The sequence below is a fragment of the Myotis daubentonii genome, chromosome 4 (assembly GCF_963259705.1).
Source record: "Myotis daubentonii chromosome 4, mMyoDau2.1, whole genome shotgun sequence".
NCBI classification, from domain to species: Eukaryota; Metazoa; Chordata; class Mammalia; order Chiroptera; family Vespertilionidae; genus Myotis; species Myotis daubentonii.
In genome coordinates, this window is record NC_081843.1 from 70,766,996 (window position 1) to 70,786,586 (window position 19,591).

At 36.0% G+C, this 19,591-nt stretch overlaps 1 protein-coding gene across 3 annotated transcripts in view; it reads right to left on the reverse strand.

The window, feature by feature from the left end:
* Positions 1-6,831: 6,831 nt before the first annotated feature.
* Positions 6,832-19,591, reverse strand: part of VCAN (versican) — a 106,793-nt gene continuing 94,033 nt past the window's right edge. For all 3 annotated transcript variants that reach the window (XM_059694161.1, XM_059694162.1, XM_059694163.1), the window contains 3 exons: positions 13,674-13,818; positions 8,934-9,116; positions 6,832-8,790 (listed from right to left, as the gene is read on the reverse strand). In XM_059694161.1, coding sequence (XP_059550144.1) covers positions 8,663-8,790; positions 8,934-9,116; positions 13,674-13,818 — 456 coding nt within the window. In that variant the 3' untranslated portion in view covers positions 6,832-8,662. The remainder of the gene's footprint in view (positions 8,791-8,933; positions 9,117-13,673; positions 13,819-19,591) is intronic.

Consider the following 19,591-nt stretch of genomic DNA (forward strand, 5'->3'; position numbering starts at 1 on the left):
ACCTTCACTACTGCAATTTTTTTTCTTTTTTCACTTTTTAACTAAGAAACCAATTTTTTTTTCATTCTTTTTTTTTCTGTTCTCTTTTTTTTTCTTTTTTTTTTCTTTCTTTTCTTCTTTTTCCATCACCTGATTTTACCCTTTTAATTACTACCTTCTTATTTTTAACCAGTATTATTACTGCTACCATTTTACCATTTTTTAAAGTGCCATTTTATTTTTTCTTTATTTTATTTTGGGATTAGTGTTCACCATTCTATTTTCATCGTTATATTATTGGTTGTTTCTAGTTTGCATTCATATCCAGGGAGCTGTTGCTGGAATTTGTTGGGATTAATGGCTGTTCTATAGGAGTATTCTCCTCATATAAAAAGTCTCTTCCCTCTTCCACTTCATTCTCTCTTTTCGCTCTTTTTTTTTTTCTTTTCTTTTCTCGCTTTTATTTTCCCCCTTCCTTTTTCGCAATTTCATTTTTGCACTCCCTTTTTTTTGGTCCCTACTTTTCTTTTCCTTTTTCTCTTTTATCTTTTTCTCTTCCTTCTTCCTTATCCCCTAATTCTCTTAATTCAGGTGGTCACCTTTAATTGGGGTTATTAATATCGTGAATATATTTGTGTATAGTGCCTGGTACGTGGTGCCTTGTTGTGTTGTATTTTGTGCCTTTAAATCAACGCAGCAGATCCAAGCAACAGCAACCTCCTGAGCACCTCATCCTCTGCTGAGGAACAGCAGCTGTACGTGAAACCTCGCCCCACCAGCCGGAAGAGCCACCACAGCTGTGAACAGCACCCACCAGAGGAGCTGCTGCCAACTGAAGAGCAGCTGCTACCACAACCGCCCGAAGAGCAACCACAGACCAAGGAGTCACTGCCACCAAGGGAGCAACCACTGAACAACTCAACGTCTAGATATGTCAGTGAGATCAAACATGGGTAGACAAAGAAACCCCCAAAGGAAAGAGAAGGAGGACTCTCCAGAAAAGCAGCTAAGTAATACAGAGGCATGCAACATGACAGATAAAGAATTCAGAATAAGGATCCTAGAGTGCATAAACCGGATGGAGGAAAAAATCGACAACCTCTTCAAGAAGCAAGAAGAAACAGATGAAAAAATCGATAACATATGGAAGAAGCTAGAAGAAACAGATGAAAAAATCGATAACATATGGAAGAAGCTAGAAGAAACAGATGAAAAAATCAACAACCTAAGTAAGACCCAAGAAGAAATGAAGAGTGATATAGCTGCAATGAAAAACTCCATTGAAAGTATCAACAGTAGACTAGGAGAAGCGGAGGACCGAATAAGTGAATTAGAAGACAAGGAAGCAAAACACACCCAAAATGTACTGCAATTGGAGAAAAAAATTAAAAGACAGGAGGAGAGCCTAAGGGAGCTTTGGGACAACATGAAACGAAACAACATACGAATAATAGGAGTACCAGAACAACAGAAAGATGAACAAGGATTAGAAAACCTACTCGAAGAAATAATATCAGAAAACTTTCCTGAGGTGGGGAAGAAAAAAGTCACACAAGCCCAGAGAGTCCCAAACAAGGTGAACCCGAAAAGACCCACACCAAGACACATCATAATCACCATGGCAAATGTTCAGGACAAAGAGAGAATCTTACAGGCTGCAAGAGAGAGACGGAAAGTTACATACAAGGGATCTCCCATTAGATTGTCAAATGACTTCTCAACAGAAACACATCAGGCCAGAAAAGAATGGACTGAAATTTACAAAGTGATGCAAAGCAAAGGACTGAATCCAAGAATACTCTATCCAGCAAGGCTATCATTCAAACTTGAAGGGGAAATAAGAAGCTTCACAGACAAAAAAAGACTAAGGGAGTTTGTCACCACCAAGCCAGCAATGCAAGGAATGCTAAAGGGACTGGTATAAAAAGAAGAAATAAAAAGCTCAGAAAGAAAACAGCCACACACACACACAAAAAGAAATGGCTACAAACAAGTACCTTTCAATAATAACTTTAAACGTAAACGGACTAAATGCTCCAACCAAAAGACATCGAGTGGCTGAATGGATAAAAAAACATGACCCATACATCTGCTGTCTACAAGAAACCCACCTCATTAGAAGGGACTCACACAGACTGAAAGTGAAAGGATGGAAAAATATCTTTCAGGCAAATGGAAAGGAAAAGAAAGCTGGGGTAGCAATACTTATATCGGACAAAATAGACCTCAAAGTGAAGGCCTTAACAAGAGATAAGGAAGGCCACTTCATAATACTAAAGGGATCAATACAACAAGAAGATATAACCCTGGTAAACATATATGCACCCAATGTAGGAGCACCCAAATTCATAAAAAAACTCCTGGAAAATATCAAAGGAGAGATCGACAAAAATACAATCATAGTAGGGGACTTTAATACACCATTGACAGCACTGGATAAGTCCTACAGACAAACAATCAGCAAAGATACAGCAATCCTAAATGACTCACTAGATCAGATGGACTTAATAGACATCTTCAGAACACTTCACCCCAAAGCCAGAGAATATACGTTCTTCTCAGGTGCTCATGGGACATATTCAAAAATAGACCACATATTGGGTCACAAGCAAAGTATCCCCAAATTCAAGAAGATTGAAATCATAAAAAGCATCTTCGCAGACCACGACGGCATAATATTAGAAATAAACTACAATAAAAACAACCCAAAATACTCAAACACCTGGAAGCTGAATAGCATGCTATTAAATATTGATTGGGTTACCAATGAGATCAAAGAAGAAATTAAAAACATCCTGGAAACTAATGACAATGAAAACACAACAATCCAAAACCTATGGGACACATTGAAAGCAGTCCTGAGAGGGAAGTTTATAGCTCTACAGGCCTATCTCAAAAAACAAGAAAAAATGGTAGTAAATCATCTAACTCTACAACTCAAAGAATTAGAAAGAGAGCAACAAGAAAACCCCAGAGTGAGCAGAAGGAAGGAGATAATAAAGATTAGAGCAGAAATAAATGACATAGAGACCAAAAAAACAATACAGAAAATCAATGAAACCAAGAGCTGGTTCTTTGAAAGGATAAACAAGATTGATAAACCTCTAGCCAGACTCACCAAGAAGCAGAGAGAGAGGACCCAAATAAATAAAATCAGAAACGATAGAGGCGAAATAACAACAGACCCCACAGAAATACAAATGATTGTTAAAAAATACTATGGACAGCTTTACTCCAACAAACTAGACAACCTGGAGGAAATGGACAAATTCCTAGAAAAATACAGCATTCCAAAACTCAATCAGGAAGAATCTAAAAATCTCAACAGGCCAATAACTATGGAAGAAATTGAAGCAGTCATCAAAAAGCTTCCATCAAACAAAAGCCCAGGACCAGACGGCTTCACAGGGGAGTTTTACCAAACATTCAAGGAAGAACTAAAACCTATCCTCCTCAGACTACTACAAAAAATTCAAGAGGAAGGAACACTTCCAAGCTCATTCTATGAAGCCAGCATCACCCTAATACCAAAACCAGGTAAAGACAACACAATGAAAGAGAATTACAGGCCAATATCCCTCATGAACATAGATGCCAAAATCCTCAACAAAATCTTAGCAAATCGGATCCAGCAGTACATCAGAAAGATCATACACCATGACCAAGTAGGATTTATCCCAGGGATGCAAGGATGGTACAATATCCGCAAATCAATAAACGTGATACATCACATAAACAAATTGAAAGAAAAAAACCACATGGTCATATCAATTGATGCAGAAAAAGCATTTGACAAAATTCAACACCCATTTTTGATAAAAACTCTCAGCAAGGTGGGAGTAGAAGGATCATACCTCAACATAATAAAAGCCATATATGACAGGCCCACAGCCAACATCATACTCAACGGACAAAAACTAACACCATTTGCCCTAAGAACAGGAACAAGACAGGGATGCCCCCTCTCACCACTCCTGTTCAACATAGTACTGGAAGTGTTAGCCATTGCAATTCGGCAAGAAGAAGAAATAAAAGGCATCCAAATTGGAAAAGAGGAAGTAAAACTGTCCTTATTTGCAGACGACATGATATTATACATACAAAACCCTAGAGATTCCATCAAAAAGCTACTAGACTTAATACATGAATTTGGCAATGTAGCAGGATACAAAATTAACCCCAAGAAATCTGAGGCATTTCTATACACCAATAGTGAACTTTCAGAAAGAGAGATTATAAAAACAATCCCGTTTACCATTGCACCGAAAAAATTAAGCTACCTAGGAATAAACTTAACTAAAGAGGTAAAAGACCTCTACTCAGAAAACTACAGGAGGTTGAAAAAAGATATAGAGGAAGACATAAACAGATGGAAGAACATACCGTGTTCATGGATTGGTAGAATCAACATCATTAAAATGTCCATACTACCCAAAGCAATCTATAAATTCAACGCACTTCCCATTAAAATACCAATGGCATACTTCAGAGATCTAGAACGAACTCTCCAAAAATTCATCTGGAATAAAAAAAGACCCCGAATAGCTGCAGCAATCCTGAAAAAGAACAAAGTAGGTGGGATCTCAATACCAGATATCAAGTTGTATTACAAAGCCACTGTTCTCAAAACTGCCTGGTACTGGCACAAGAATAGGCATATAGATCAATGGAATAGAATAGAGAGCCCAGAAATCGGCCCGAACCAATATGCTCAATTAATATTTGACAAAGGAGGCAAGAACATACAATGGAGCCAAGATAGTCTCTTCAATAAATGGTGTTGGGAAAATTGGACAGATATATGCAAGAAAATGAAACTAGACCACCAACTTACACCATACACAAAAATAAACTCAAAATGGATAAAGGACTTAAATGTACGACAGGATACCATAAAAATTCTAGAAGAATCCAAAGGCAAGAAAATCTCAGACATATGCCGAAGCAATTTCTTCACTGATACAGCTCCTAGGGCACTTGAAACTAAAGAAAAAATGAACAAATGGGACTACATCAAAATAAAAACCATTTTTGTTCTTGTTTGGCATTTGCTCTCTCTTGTCCAGCTGGGATCCAAGCATACAGAAATGAGTAATAATGGGGAAAGATTATACCATCTTGAATGACTCATTCAAAGAACTTGATAAACTTTCCATTTAGGCTTGTTTTAGAAAAGACTTACTGGGTGAATTCTGGTTTGTTTAGCAAATGGCAATTGCAGCACAATAAAAAGAGGATCCACACATATCAGCACAAAAGCATCACTGTGGGCCTTTTACTTCACTGCATTTGTAATATTAGGAAAGAGAAACACATTAAAGGATGTTAAAGTTATCATTGAAGCTACATGATAACATTTTCTTGCCTTCATCTAAAATACATTTTCTCCTGTGGGTCCTTTCCTTGGCAGGTATTCATGTACAGGTAATGCACAAAATCAACTCTGAAATTCTGTGCAACCTATTACATTTTTTTCTGTCCATTTCCCAACTCCATAACTTTATTTTACATGTTTTATGACTTCTGGGCTTTTAGCTCAAGGCTAATCCAGTTCCTACTTCCTGCACAGTATTGAAAATTCAGTTAAGATTGGCAAAGGTCCACTGGTCATCACATTAAAATGATGTGCCCTTCCCTATACAATCTCTCTTACCTCTTCTCCATTTCTGTTGCCCTGAAAGGTCACCTCTTCTTAAATAGCCACCTATGTAGTAGGGGCACATTCTCCCCCCCGCTCCCCCCCATATGCAACCCTGCTTTTAGACATGAAAAGAAAGCCACCTCCAGCTGACTTCGAGTAGTGCAGGTCTCCTTAAACTTCTCACTCTGTCCAGTATTCTGGGTGATGGAACATCTCACAGTCTGTATTATTTGCACCTAAAGCAATAAATATTTGCTTAATGAAATTATTAACATGCAAATTCTTATATATTCTTTTGGGTAATTTTTGCTTCCAGTTCTGTGTAAAAGATATGACAGGTTGCACATGGAAAGGACAAGCTCAGCAAGGAAAAGAATCTCTTATTTTCTGAATCTATTCCTGCCCCACTCTCCTTTGACATTCCCAGAAAGAAACCTTGATATAAGTTTCAACTCACCTTTGTCCTTTATATCTTCTGTACAACTGCAAAGCATATAATAGATTTGTTCTTCCAAGTTGTCAATAAAGATATTGAATAGAATTGGCTGTAAAATAAATCCCACGGGTTGTTTCCAGTATAAAAATTTATGTAGGCATAGACCTACATCTCCAGGGCCTAGTACAGTACCTGGCACACAGTAAGTACATAATAAATAGTAAATGAATGAAAAATGAAGGAATGGTGGTTAGGAACTTGACATCTTCCGATCATTATTTAGATATGATCTTCTAACCAGTCAATTTACCTCCTAAATATATAATAATTGGAAACAATATATTTTATATTTTCTTGAGAATGTCATGCAGGCTCTAAAGATTACCTGCATCCACTTCAAAGTAATTATTAACTCTGGACAATTACTTGGGTTGTCTACACCTGATCCCTCATCAGTCAGAGTAATGGCAGGCTTATTGGGAGACGATGCACAGAAAGCACTCAACCTGGTTCATGGAAAGCATTTGGTAAATCTGAGCTATCACTTCTCCTTCTGCACATGTCTCTAATACTTGAGACTAATGCATAGGTGTGGAGATGTAAACAGTATTGGAATCATTATGTCCATTTTTGCAGTGACATATACAATCATCTCTCTGTTAGCCACAAAATCATTTCATGTTAGCAGCTTGTACCCGTGATGGAACCAGAATGTGAAAATGTTGGTGCACATCAAGATTTAAAGTTGTAAATAACCAGACCAGTCACAGAATAGTAAAAGAAGGACTTTAGGTTTCTTTGGTGAAACAAAAGCAGGTATAAAAAGTTACAAAGTTTTTAGATTTTCATTCACAAAAAAACACACACAATCATTCACATTTTACACTATACATGGTATAATATAAATACAGGAAGTATTATGTGCATTGCAATAAAAGAGGGAAAAGTAAAACCTAATAGGGCCACACATGGTTGCTCTGTGCTCTGGAACACTTGGTGGTGGACTACAGTTAATGCAACAACCAGGGAACTTGCTCAAAGACACTGTGAATGATTGTAGCCACTGTGCTACCTTCTCAACAAAAGAAGGTTTCGTGAAAAGAATCAATGTCGGGGCTGTTCTTTTGCTATTTGCATTTCCTAAGTTGTCTACTTTTCTCAAGATTATTCTTACTGAAATTAGGGAAAGACTCCTAAATGCCTTCTTTTCATGACAGATGTTTATTTAAGCATTAAATTAAGTGGATAATAGTTCAAAGTCATCTTCGGCAGTCAGTTTATTCAAATAAAGGGGAGAAAACGAGTGGGAGGTGATAGGAAGACATTTTAACACATACACCTAACTATGTCTATATATATATATATATGCTCATTGCTTAGAATCGGCAAACACCATTTGCTGAAAGCTATACACTTTTCCACTCTTTTCATAATAAACACTTGATGCATTCTATCCATCACATTATTGAATCAGGGACAAAGTACCTAAGATTATATGGTTCCAAACTGTGTGAGAGAAGTACAAAGGCTAACACTGAAAAATAACTAGCACACTATGTCAATTTTCAGGTTTGGGGGAAAATAACATCCAATAAATTAAATCAGTATGGCTTACTTCATTTATTTATGTATGCTTCACAGCTGCAGCATTCATACATGAACATTCAAAACTTTATAAAAGATTAAAATGGTTATATATACAAAATTTCTTTCTTTGAACGTGTGTTGTTTTAACAATCCCCCACCCTCCAGAGCCCTGGGTCTATATCCATTTGAAATGTGTTGATCTGGAACCTTGCAAGTTAGTGTTACGAAAGCCATTAAAAAGTAGACCTGGTTGAGTTAATAATTAGCACTTCGACCCCTAAAAATGCTCCTGGTCAGAGAAAAGTCCTCCATTCAGGCCTTTCTTGTAAGTGAAGAAAAAGGAATGCAGCAAAGAAGAGTTCCGCATTGCAGTCCTTCATCCCATCAGGTCCTGTTAGCCAGGCTTCAGCAGCACGTGAAGCCAACTGCAGCTAAGGCTGAGATGGTGCAGTGTGGCCTACAAGACTCTGTGTTTGTTAGTTGTCCAGGAAAAGCCGTCCTCAGTCTTGCTGGCAGTCAAAGGGCACGTGAAACCATTTCCAGCCTAAACAAACTACCCAAAGCAGCCAAACCAATGATTAAAGACCGCGGAGGCTCCATAATCATCATTAAATATGCCAGAACTCAGTGTGACTTCTTATTTTATATACAGGATTAAAATCAACATTAAATCATCTTATTTACATTGCCATTGGTGCTGAAATGGAGCTTTTTAAATAGTACAGTAGGCTGGTATACATTATAAAGTGGTCTGCACTGGAGGCAAACAGAAAACTGAAGACATCAGATAGGCTGTAAATGGTTTCTCTCTGCCCTGGTTCTCTTTCATCTCATTTGCTCTCTTTTTGAATGCCAATGCTTTCTTTTAAGATGTTTGGGGAGCGCAGCAACCCCCAACTGACTGGACGGTGGTCCATAAATCCAGACCAACGGATAATACTTCTCGAGGTGATAGGAAAGGCACAGGAAGTTAGGACTTTGGCTGAAATGATGAAAACACATGTTCGCCATTATAGGGATCAGCGCCTGGACTCCTGCCACCTTCGGCTCCAACGGTGATCGTGTTTTGATGTATTTATTGAATTGTCCTTTGATGAGGAGGAATTTTTTAAGTATTTCTTAGAATAAGTCCTTTGGTATGCAGATGCTACATGGAAGGAAAAGAAAGAAAGAAAGAAAACACAACAATATTACTTGCTCCATACCCTAAACTACCAGTACCGCAGCTGTAAAATGGTGTCTAGTAGCTGTTATAGCACGGTTGTCCATTCCTTCTAAAGTACCACTTACGGTTCATGCAGGTAATCTTAGGCATAGCCCAATTTCCATTCCCTAGGCAACGAATAGTTGGAAGGTGACGTTGAATGAAACCAGCTTTGCAGTGATATCTAATCAGGGAGTTGATTTCATAACGAGGTTTCATCTTTCCAAAGGTCTTGGCATTTTCTACAACAGGGGGCTGGCCGCAAGCAACTAAAGAAAAGTAAATCAAGTTATTTCCAAAGAATCTAAATATTTCTATCAGTATGAGCCTCTTTTTATCTCTTTCGCTACTTATGAAACCAATCTAGCCCCATCATAAAAAGCAATCAGAACTCACAAATTGAAAATATTCAAGAAAAAAAGGGTAAATAATGAGGCTCTGGGCCCAATTTGAATCCCAGATTATGTCATCTTGGATTGCATTTTATTAAAGAACCATTTGGCTAATGGTCATTTTTTCTGGAAAAATTCCAAATTAAAAAGTACCAGTTTCATGTAGCCAGGTGGTATTGTCTTAATCACTAACTCAGTTTTTATTTATTCCCCATTTTCACTTGGAACAATAATAAATTTGTGAAAATTAACTATTACTGTCACTTTCCTGAAAACACTTAAAATCTAAAACAACATCATAGATTCAAAATATGGGTAAAAAACATGGCCAAATTGATACTCTTAAGTATCAATAAAATATCTCTGCTTCTATTTACTCTTTTTTGACTTCTCTATGAGACAAAGGGAAAGTCGGGACTTAATACTCATGCTTGATTTTGTAATTATCTTAAAATTTAAACTCTTGAGAAGGGTAATGAAGGTAAATTTTGGAAAATTTATAATTTTTAATTTACAATAAAAATTCTAAATATCAACAAACTTAGCAATAGTAAAAAAAAAGAAACCTTGCAATCCAGAAATTCAAGAGGCTGGGCAAATTGATTCAACTGAATTTGAACTTAAAGTTTTATTCAACGTGGTGTACTTGTTCTAAATGATATGCTTTAAAAATTAACATTTGTAATTAGCAAAAAAAGTTATCTTTAATGAAACATGAGCCAAGCATCGCTTTTCACTCACATAGGACTTGTCACTCAGATAGACATAACCTAAAAATAGATTATAAAATCACACTATATATAAGAAATTAGAAATATTTGTACATGTATTTTATCTTCACAAATTCCTAAAGCAGAGATTTCTATAATAACATATCATTTTCAATTAATAAACTACACAGTGTATGTGGTTCAGTGATAACTCAATCTGGATACCTGCACTTCTCTTGTTATACTATGAAAAGCCTATACCAAAGTCTAGATACTAGCAAGTATCAGATAGAATGAGACCAAACTGACATGGAAGGTTAAAAATTATGAACTAGATAGTTCATTATACTTAATTCTGTGCTATGTTGACAAATTAGAAATTATCTTTATAATTGTGGGGAAAGTAATGTTGAGATTTCTTCAAAAACTAGTTATATATGAATACCTATATGAAAGCTAAAATAGTTCAGTGAATATGGTACTGGCAACGACAGCAGATAGACCAGAAGTAGATCCATACATGTATGCATGATATTTGACAGAAGCGACATGGCAAAGCAGTGAGGAAAAGTAGCTTTTGCATTTGGACAATTGGGTATTTTTACGGAAAAAGTTTACTTGGTTTCTTACCTCGGAGAATACAAGGAAAATCAATTCTAGATGGATTAAATATATAAATATAAAACACAAAACTATAAAACACTTAGTAAACAACATAGAATATCTTTGTGATTTTAGGGTAGTAAAGGTTTCTTGAGATGAAAAATGGTTTAAACCATAAAGGAAAATGTAACGAATTGAAGAATTCTGTTCATCAAAAAATGGCATAGGGTAAGAGTAAAGACAAGCTACAAACTTGGGAGAAGATATTTTCAAAATATCTAATTATCAAGATATTCATAATCAGAATATAAAAAGAACTACAAATCAATATATAAAAGAGAAGCAAACGTTTTTAAAAAATAAGTAAAAGACATGAACAGAAACTTTACAGAAGAAAATCCATAAAAATAACCTATAAGTGTATGAAACAATATTAAGGGAAAGTATCCAAGAAAATGCAAATTAAATAACAAGAAATAACATTTTATACCCACCAGACTGGCAAAAATTTCAAAGTCCAAAAATACCAAATGTTGGCGAAGATGTGGAGTAACAGGACCTTCACACATTGCTGGTGGGAGTGCAAACTGGTACAACCACTTTGGAAAATAATTTGGCTGTTTTCTAGTAAATTTTATGGTACATATATCCTATGACTCAGCACTTCACTCCTGGAAAAATACCCTATGAAAGCTCACAAAAGTCTACCTGGAACAAGTTCAAAAATGTCCACAGAAACATTGCTTACAACAGCAAAAATACTTACTATAGCCCAAATGTCCACTGGCAGGAGAAATGATAAATACGATGTTATATAGTCATACAATGAAATACCATACAGCAGCAAAAATGAAGAAATACAGCTACATGCATCAACATGGATAAATCTCACAAACATAATACTGAACCAAAAAAAAGCAAGGCACAAAATACATACAGTATGATTTCACTTATATAAATTTTAAAAATTTGCAAAACTAAATAATGTGTTGTTTACACATACAAACATATGGGGTAATACTAAAAAGAAAAATAAGAAACTAAGTCATCATCGATGGTTGGAATTGGGAAGAAAATAGATGGGACTAGAAGGAACCTACAGGATCTCCAGTGGATAGCATGCACTGAGGTGTTCTTTTAAATATACATATGCCTTTTGTATACATTATAGTCCTCCTTTATGGGTATTTAATTAAAAGTAGAACTATTTTGGTCTGTATGTTTTAAGATGCCTAAATTATCAGAAAGGAGAAATGAGTATGCTTTTATAAAAGTCTATAGACAGTTATAAAATTCACATAATTCCCCAGAGAACTAATTAACAAAGAATTAAATCCACATAAATAAAAACCAGACAATAGGGAGATAAAATACAAAGATCATTTTGTTTTGTTTGTTTTCTCCTTTAATGAGGTAGAGATTCAAAATGTTATGAATCTCTTTCCCCATTGGGAAATGTAAATTGTGATGCTGGTTTTGGGAATCCTTTTTAGTTATAGGACAGTGGTTTTCAACCTGGAGTAGTTTTCTTCCTCCCCCTCCACAGGAACAGTTGCAACTCCTAGAGGCATTTTTAGTTGTCACAAAGCAGAGGAGAGGGGCGCGTAGTAGGGAGAATGCTACTAGCCTTCTGTGCAGAGAAGGCAGAGAAGATGCCAAGCATTCTGCAATGCCCAGGACAGCCCCTCACAACTAAGAATTATTGGACCCAAAAGGTCAATAGTGCTGGTGCTGAGAAACCTGCTACAGGAAAAATTAACATAGCATATAAGAATGTTAGCATCATAAAATGAAAAGCATGACTCCAAGGACCATTTGGAGATCTGAGAATGCAAACATGACATTTGGATAAAGACAAACAGCTCATTAAAGGCTTCTTACATTACAAGCAGGGAAAACAGACACTTGGTTTGCTATTTTCACAAGTCCCATTGCAGACGTGCTGAGGCAATGCACAAAGTCAGGAAAGCAGCTCATGTTGAAAGGATATTCACAATAAATTCTACTTTAGATCAGAGAAGAGCAAAGTAATCACAAATAACAATTGAGTTTTATCTGAGCTTTGTGTATCTTAATGTTCTCTTTGTTCTAATAGCATTTCTCATTTTTGAAGTTTCCTGAAATATTTACAGAGTTTGAATTTGTATTTTTATTATTTTTATATTTTAAAAAATCAAATGGATTTTATATTTTGCATGTGTACTTTGAACTCTTACTTGAGGTCTAGCTCTAGAGACTAAATATTCACGCATTAACACCATTGCAAACAGGTTAAAAATGTTTATGGAATTACTATTTGTTTAAGGAAGAAGTCTATACAGCTTGCCTTAGAAATTCAAACATACTGGTCAGTGACAAACACAACACATTTTTAAAAAATCAGCATTCTTAACTTTATCTGTTTAATGTCAACCAAGCAATTCTCCTCATTATGGGGCTTATATTACAACTGTTTTTACTTGATTGCATCTTGAGGACATTCAACCACTTCACGGTTTATAAGCATACAATAAGCTTCTAAGGAAATGATTGAAAAACTCAAAGTCTGCAGAGACCAGGCCTTTAGAAACAGGGAGGACTGAATAAGGACTGCAATCGACTGAAGACCACGGCCCCGCTGAGGAGAGCAGAGGTTTTCAGCTCCAGTGCTTCAAACCATGGACACATTTGAAAGGGTCAAATGGGTACCAGTTGTTCTTTTCTTTCAAGTAAAAAAAAAAAATCTATAATATTTTATGATTTAACAATTTTGAAATGTTGGCAACCAATTCTTTAACGCTTTCTTCATCAAAATAAACAGGTCTTCAACCCTCGTGCCAGCTGGTGTGTGTGTGTGTGTGTGTGTGTGTGTGTGTGTGTGTGTGTGTGTGTTTAAAGGTACTTGGAGGTAATTTTTCTGCATAAATACTACATTGTTATCTTAAGCACCTGAAATCTATGGTGTCAACATTACAGAAAACAAACTTTTCAATTGCATGGAAAGAATGAAATATTGCAGAGCAACAGATGATGCACATGACATATGCAGCTCGTGTCTTAACGAATGAAGCTTAGTCTTACTGAGTTTACCTGATAATGAATAGGTGGGTTAAGTAGACATTATTAATGGGGTAATGATTACCTGTTCCTTTCTTGCAAGTATAGGTGAGATGGTAATTGCAGGGAACATCATTCCACTCGCCGTTCTCATGCCAAATGATGACAACACAATCTTCTCCAGAAGAAAAGAAGCTGTCTGGCTGGTTGGGCCTCCAGTTCTCATATTGCTACAAAAGCAGAGAGAAAAAATGATTCCTTGATAGTAGCATATTACAAGCATGATAGTGGCACTGAATCACAATCAAATTAGAATGGACTAAACAGTTTCGATTTAACCATCTAGCTAAAATGATTTTGGTGGTAAAGAAAAAGACTTTTATACTTGAATGGATAATATATGTATGTATCTCAATGTCTCTCTTCAACAATTATGTATTTTTCCTTTGGCAATGAGATATAGCTGAGGAATTTTATTCTACATTTCTAAATATATAATCAGTACTCAATTTAAGAACTTAATCATGTTATTATTATTGTTAATTATAGCAGCATTAATGAAAGTGGAACAAATAAAAAGATCATAATCTTATCCCTCTGATCCATCATTTCCCTCTACCTTTATGTGCACATAGAATTTATATGATTGTGATTATAGTACAGTCAAATTTGTATGCTCTCTTTTTTATGTTACCACTATAAAGTATCTTTCTTTGTCTTTTTTTAAGTGATTGTTTTATCCAAATTCATTTATTTGGTTAAAAATTGAGACATATGATGTATATATTTTATGTATTTACCTGTTATACATGTACACATCACTTTATAATTAAACTTTCTGAGTTACTCTGTTTTAGATGTGATCTTATGTGCACCATACAGTTGAGTTTTGCTTTATGATCTAATCTGGAAGTTGTTTTCCTCTTAATAGGAAACGTTTACCACGTGTATACATGTTGACAAGATAAGCATTTAAAAATGTATCTTGCTATATGCCTGGCCGGAGTGGCTCAGTGGTTAAGCATCGACCTATGAACCAGGAGGTCTTGGTTCGATTTCCTGATCAGATTGTGGGCTCGATCTGATCCCCCGTGTAGGGCATGCAGGAAGCAGCCAATCAATAATTTTCTCTCATCATTGATGTTTCTATCTCCCTCTCCCTCTCCCTTCCTCTTTGAAATCAATACAAAAATATATTTTAAAAAGTAAATATATCTTGCTATAAACATGTTTGGGGTTTTTTTGTATAATGTGTATTCAGAAACTAATTGAAAAGAATTTTATTGATTTGATGTTTTTCTACTGGTACCCTTATATCTCTATCTTTAGATGGTATCTATCAATTCCCCATTCTGAGCAATGATATATAACTGGAAATCTATTTTGCCTTGATCATAATAATAAATGCTGTTTATTCAGCACATATGATGAATGAAGCCCTCTTCTAGATACTTGTTATGCATTATCTCTTTCATTGTTCTAACAGGATTGAGAGTAATTTCAACCTTACAGATATTAAGCACCCAGGGACTCTTTGGTTTATGTTCAATTCTTTGTTACTTTAAAATACTGCCTCCATATCAACCAATAATTATATGAAAAACACAGCCCCTATCCCTATCCAAAAATAACAAGCATTGATGAGATGAAAATATTATTGAACTAAAAATAAGAGTTCACTTTGCTAGTCCTGAGTCTCCTAACTAGAATGTGGAATGGGACAATTTTGTTTGTTCAATGTCTTTCTCACTCAACTTAAGTATCACTTTCCTACTATGCTTTGCCTACTGTGGTTTAACACAAATCTAACGCTGAAAAGACTGTGGACAAACTTCCTTCCAATGGTAGAAGTAGCTTTATGTAATAGTGGCTAACATGATTATCTTTAACAGATCTCTTAGCCTTTCCTGGAATGAAATTTAAATGAAATAAGTCTGTGATCTGAAACAATCAGTTAAGAGATATTATTTGAGAAAGTTAAAGTCAGAGAAGAAAGCACTCTGCCTAAGGATTAAGGCGATTTGTTCTCGATTCAGAGAATGCAAAAAAAATGGTGCTACTATTTACTCCCAACAGCACCATGGCCATGTTTATGTGTTTTTAAAATGCATAAATATACTAGAGAATACCTATACTTTTTATTTCTTCTCAGAAAAAAGTGTCTTTTAAAACTTTCAAATATGCAATAAAGCTAAATCTTTGATAAAAGAATTAGTAAGAAGACTAAACTTTGAAAACCTCAAGATTAAGAAATCTACTTTTCCTTCCATCTCTTTGCTTAGCTTTGCTTTAAAGTCTTCCTGAGTCATGCCAAAATTAAGATAGGAGGCTAGAAATTTTGGCTTTATTGATTGATTGATTTTTTAAAAGAGTCTTTGAAAAGTGATAAAATTGCAAAGAACCAAGGGAGGCTTAAAAAATTGTTTTGTTAGTTTTTGGTTTTGCCAAAACACAGAATGAAGGTTGTTTTTATTTCTCTGGTGGAAACCAAAATGCAGAAATTAGATGGATTTATATCCAACTCTAGAAGACTTCATCAAGCCCTGAGTTACTCCCAGAGGGCCCTGGGTAGGAAGCTCAGGTCAAATTCACCAAAGTACTCTGACTGGCAGGTCTCCCTTGGACCAGGAACAGACCTTTGCTCTGAACTGGGTTTCTAATGACTTACTTATTTTCCTTTTCTTTGTATACTTCCCTTCCCTTATTATCTTTCACCTGCCACCCATCAACCCTTCTTCCCCCTACTCTCCTTTAATAAATAATAGACAAGGAGCAACAAAGAAGAGATACAAAAGTCATATTCAGTCTGTTGCTGATGTATAACTAATTTGTTTAACAGATTAATTAAGATAGAATAAAAATAATAAATAAAAAATCGAAATGTCTTAAAAATAATAAAAATCTATGATTAATTCCTTTTATGATCAAAGATTCCAGGCCTTCTTAAATATTTAATTGGAATTTTGAGCTCAATACTTTCTAGCTTACTTTTTAATGAACTTCTTACAAGCAACCAGAAAATGTCCTCAGAGGTGGAAAATGTCCCAAATCCTAAAAGTATCTGTGCGATGCTTCCCCTTTCTTGTCCCTACCCACACTGCCCATCTCCCTTTCTTGCTTCATTTTTCTTCATAACACTTATCGTCTAACATCCCACATGATTTACTCATTTATCTTATTTTTTCTCACTAGTAGATTATAAGCTCATTGAGGACAGGAACTTAGGGTTCTTTTATTTAATACTATACCCTCGGTGCCAAGAACTATGCTAGACACATACTGGTATTGTTTAATAAATAATCTGACACTTATAAATAACAAACCACAGAGTGTGTTGCGTTCTCCCCTATCTACACCTACCCCGAAGCAAAGATGTTGCTTGCTGCTGGCTAATAATGGGTGAGACGGGCAATCGCAGATACCACAGGTGGAAGTAAACAACTTCTCTGGAAAACAGCTGGCAATCCATATCAAGAGCCTCAAAAAGTTCCTACCCATGGACCCCATAATTCCACTTCTAAAATTCCATCCAAAGGTAATTTTAGCTGAACAACACTTTATCTAAAATACTATTTATACTACCAGTAAACGGGAAACAACCTATAGGGTGAACACATATTCAATCAATTGGGGTATAGCCAGACAAATGGAATATTGTATAACCATTAAATATCCTGTCCTTGAAGAATATATAAGGGGACGGTAAATACTAAAGTGTTAAGTTAAAATTCAAAAGCAAAACACTAAAAACATACAATGATCCAAATTTGACACATACCCTCTGATGCGTGTGTGTGTGTGTGTGTATGTGTGTGTGTGTGTGTGTGTGTAAAAGGCCAAAAGGAACTGCCGTAAGATGTTATAAAGTTTATATCTGGGTGATCTGAGATTGAAATTATATCTTATTTTTTGTATCCTTACATACTTTCCTACTTCCCTAGAGTGAGCGTGAATTATTTTTCTAATCATTTAAAATGAGCATTGTAAAAGGATCTCTGCACTATCAGAAAGGAGTTACAGGTTTCTAGCTAGCCCTTTTCCAATCGAACCTCAACAAATACCACTTCAAGTTACAGGCATTGGCTGCCCTGGATTTTGCAGCTGACATTTCCTCCTGATCTGAACAATAACCATCTCATTTTCACACTGAAATGAGATTCAGATTCTCAGGGTGCAAGCTGCCCAGACTCAGACCTCTGGTAAAAGATTTAATTGTTTTTGGTGGGAATTACATTTGGCTTGCAACGGTGATTTAAAACGTGTGTTCTGTGTTGTTGCTTGGCAGAGCTGTGGCTTAATGGTGCAGGACCAAATTTTAGGTCTGTGGTTTTTACAAGAATGTCTGATACCCACAAGCATGTCACACTATTACCTCATATCTGATAGCTCCATTGTGCGGATTTATTTTGGCTGGGATGCTTTGATTCTGCTCCATGTTATTGCCAAATGGAGTTAGCAAAGGAAACTCGAGTTTTCTGAACAACTTTCTTTGTTCCCTTATAAATGCTTTACAGCCTTATTTAACATCACTTGCAGGGAGAAAGAGCATAAAAAAAATAAATCTTTGACTTTAGGTTTAATAATGTGTGTGTGTGCGTGTGTGTTTTCACAACAGTTAAATGTGAGGGAGTGATCTCTCCTCAGGAAAGCAGTTCTGAGTTAGAAGAATGTAATAGAGCCTCTTTTACACACACAGGGCTTCATGCACAGAGAAATAAAGATTCTTGGAATGAGCAGAGAAAAATTCACCACTCCTATATGGATGTTTTCCCCTTCACTTGGGATTATAAGCATACATCCTGGGTGATCTAGTCTGGATCGGTCCTCTTCTAGGGCTGGATGGGCAAACTAAGAATTGTTCCAGAAAACTAGCATGATTTGGGGAGAATTCATTTTAACTTCATTGAAAAAATAAATGCTGATCAGACTTTCCCCCTGTTTGTCTGTGTCTCAGAGACTCATGTTACCCACCCAGAACCCTGAACTCTTGCTGTCTCCCCCAGAGACCAGGATTAGATCAATACGACACCAGAAAGAGGACCCTAAATTACTTTCCATCTCCAATTACTTCTGATGTAGAGAAAACTATGGCATGAAACTCGAATAGTTGATTAGAGAAAAGCCAGCTAAAATGGAACATTTTCTACATGTTCTGTGACAAACTAGCATCTATTAAGAGGCAATATGTGATAAAGTTACTTTTCTTTAAAGTTCCAATTAAATGACTACCAGTTTCTACCTGTAAAAAAAAGTGGCAAAAGAGACAATCATTTCAAATTGTATTTAGTAACTTCTCAGTTATTGTTTTTTCCCTTCCCTCCCCATTGGATTCAAGTAAGTCAGCTGCCAAAAGCATAAAATGACTAAAAAAAAAAACCTAGCCAAAATCGAACATCTAAGTACAGTTTTCTCACATGAAAATTGTCTCCATAAACCAGAGAACCCATTTTGAACCATTCCTAATACTGAGAAAAACTCAGAGTAGACTGAAGTTATTCATCAAATTTTATTCCACTTTATAAATGCTTAGGTTACTCCAAGTGATCCATATTTTACTGTCAAAAATGTATTCCTGTCTTACATTAATATAAGGATGCAGAGTTACTGTGCAGGTCTACGGGAGCACACAGAACTTCTCTGCCGGCCACATTCTTCACTCTCAGAGAGTGGCTAGTTCCAGAGATCTCACAGGGAATTTACTAATTTTTCTCAAGCAGAATTATTCTCTCCTTCCTAGCTCTTCACAAGTCTCCAACTTGATTCAATTAACATACTACAGGAGCCCTGACTGTTTTTGCTCAGTGGATAGAGTATCGGCCTGTGGACTGAAGGGTCCCAGGTTTGATTCTGGTCAAGGGCATGTACCTTGGTTGCGGGCACATCCCCAGTAGGGAATGTCTAGGAGGCAGCTGAACCGATGTTTCTCTCTCATCGATGTTTCCAACTCTCTATCCCTCTCCCTTCCTCTCTGTAAAAAATCAATAAAATATATATATTTTTAAA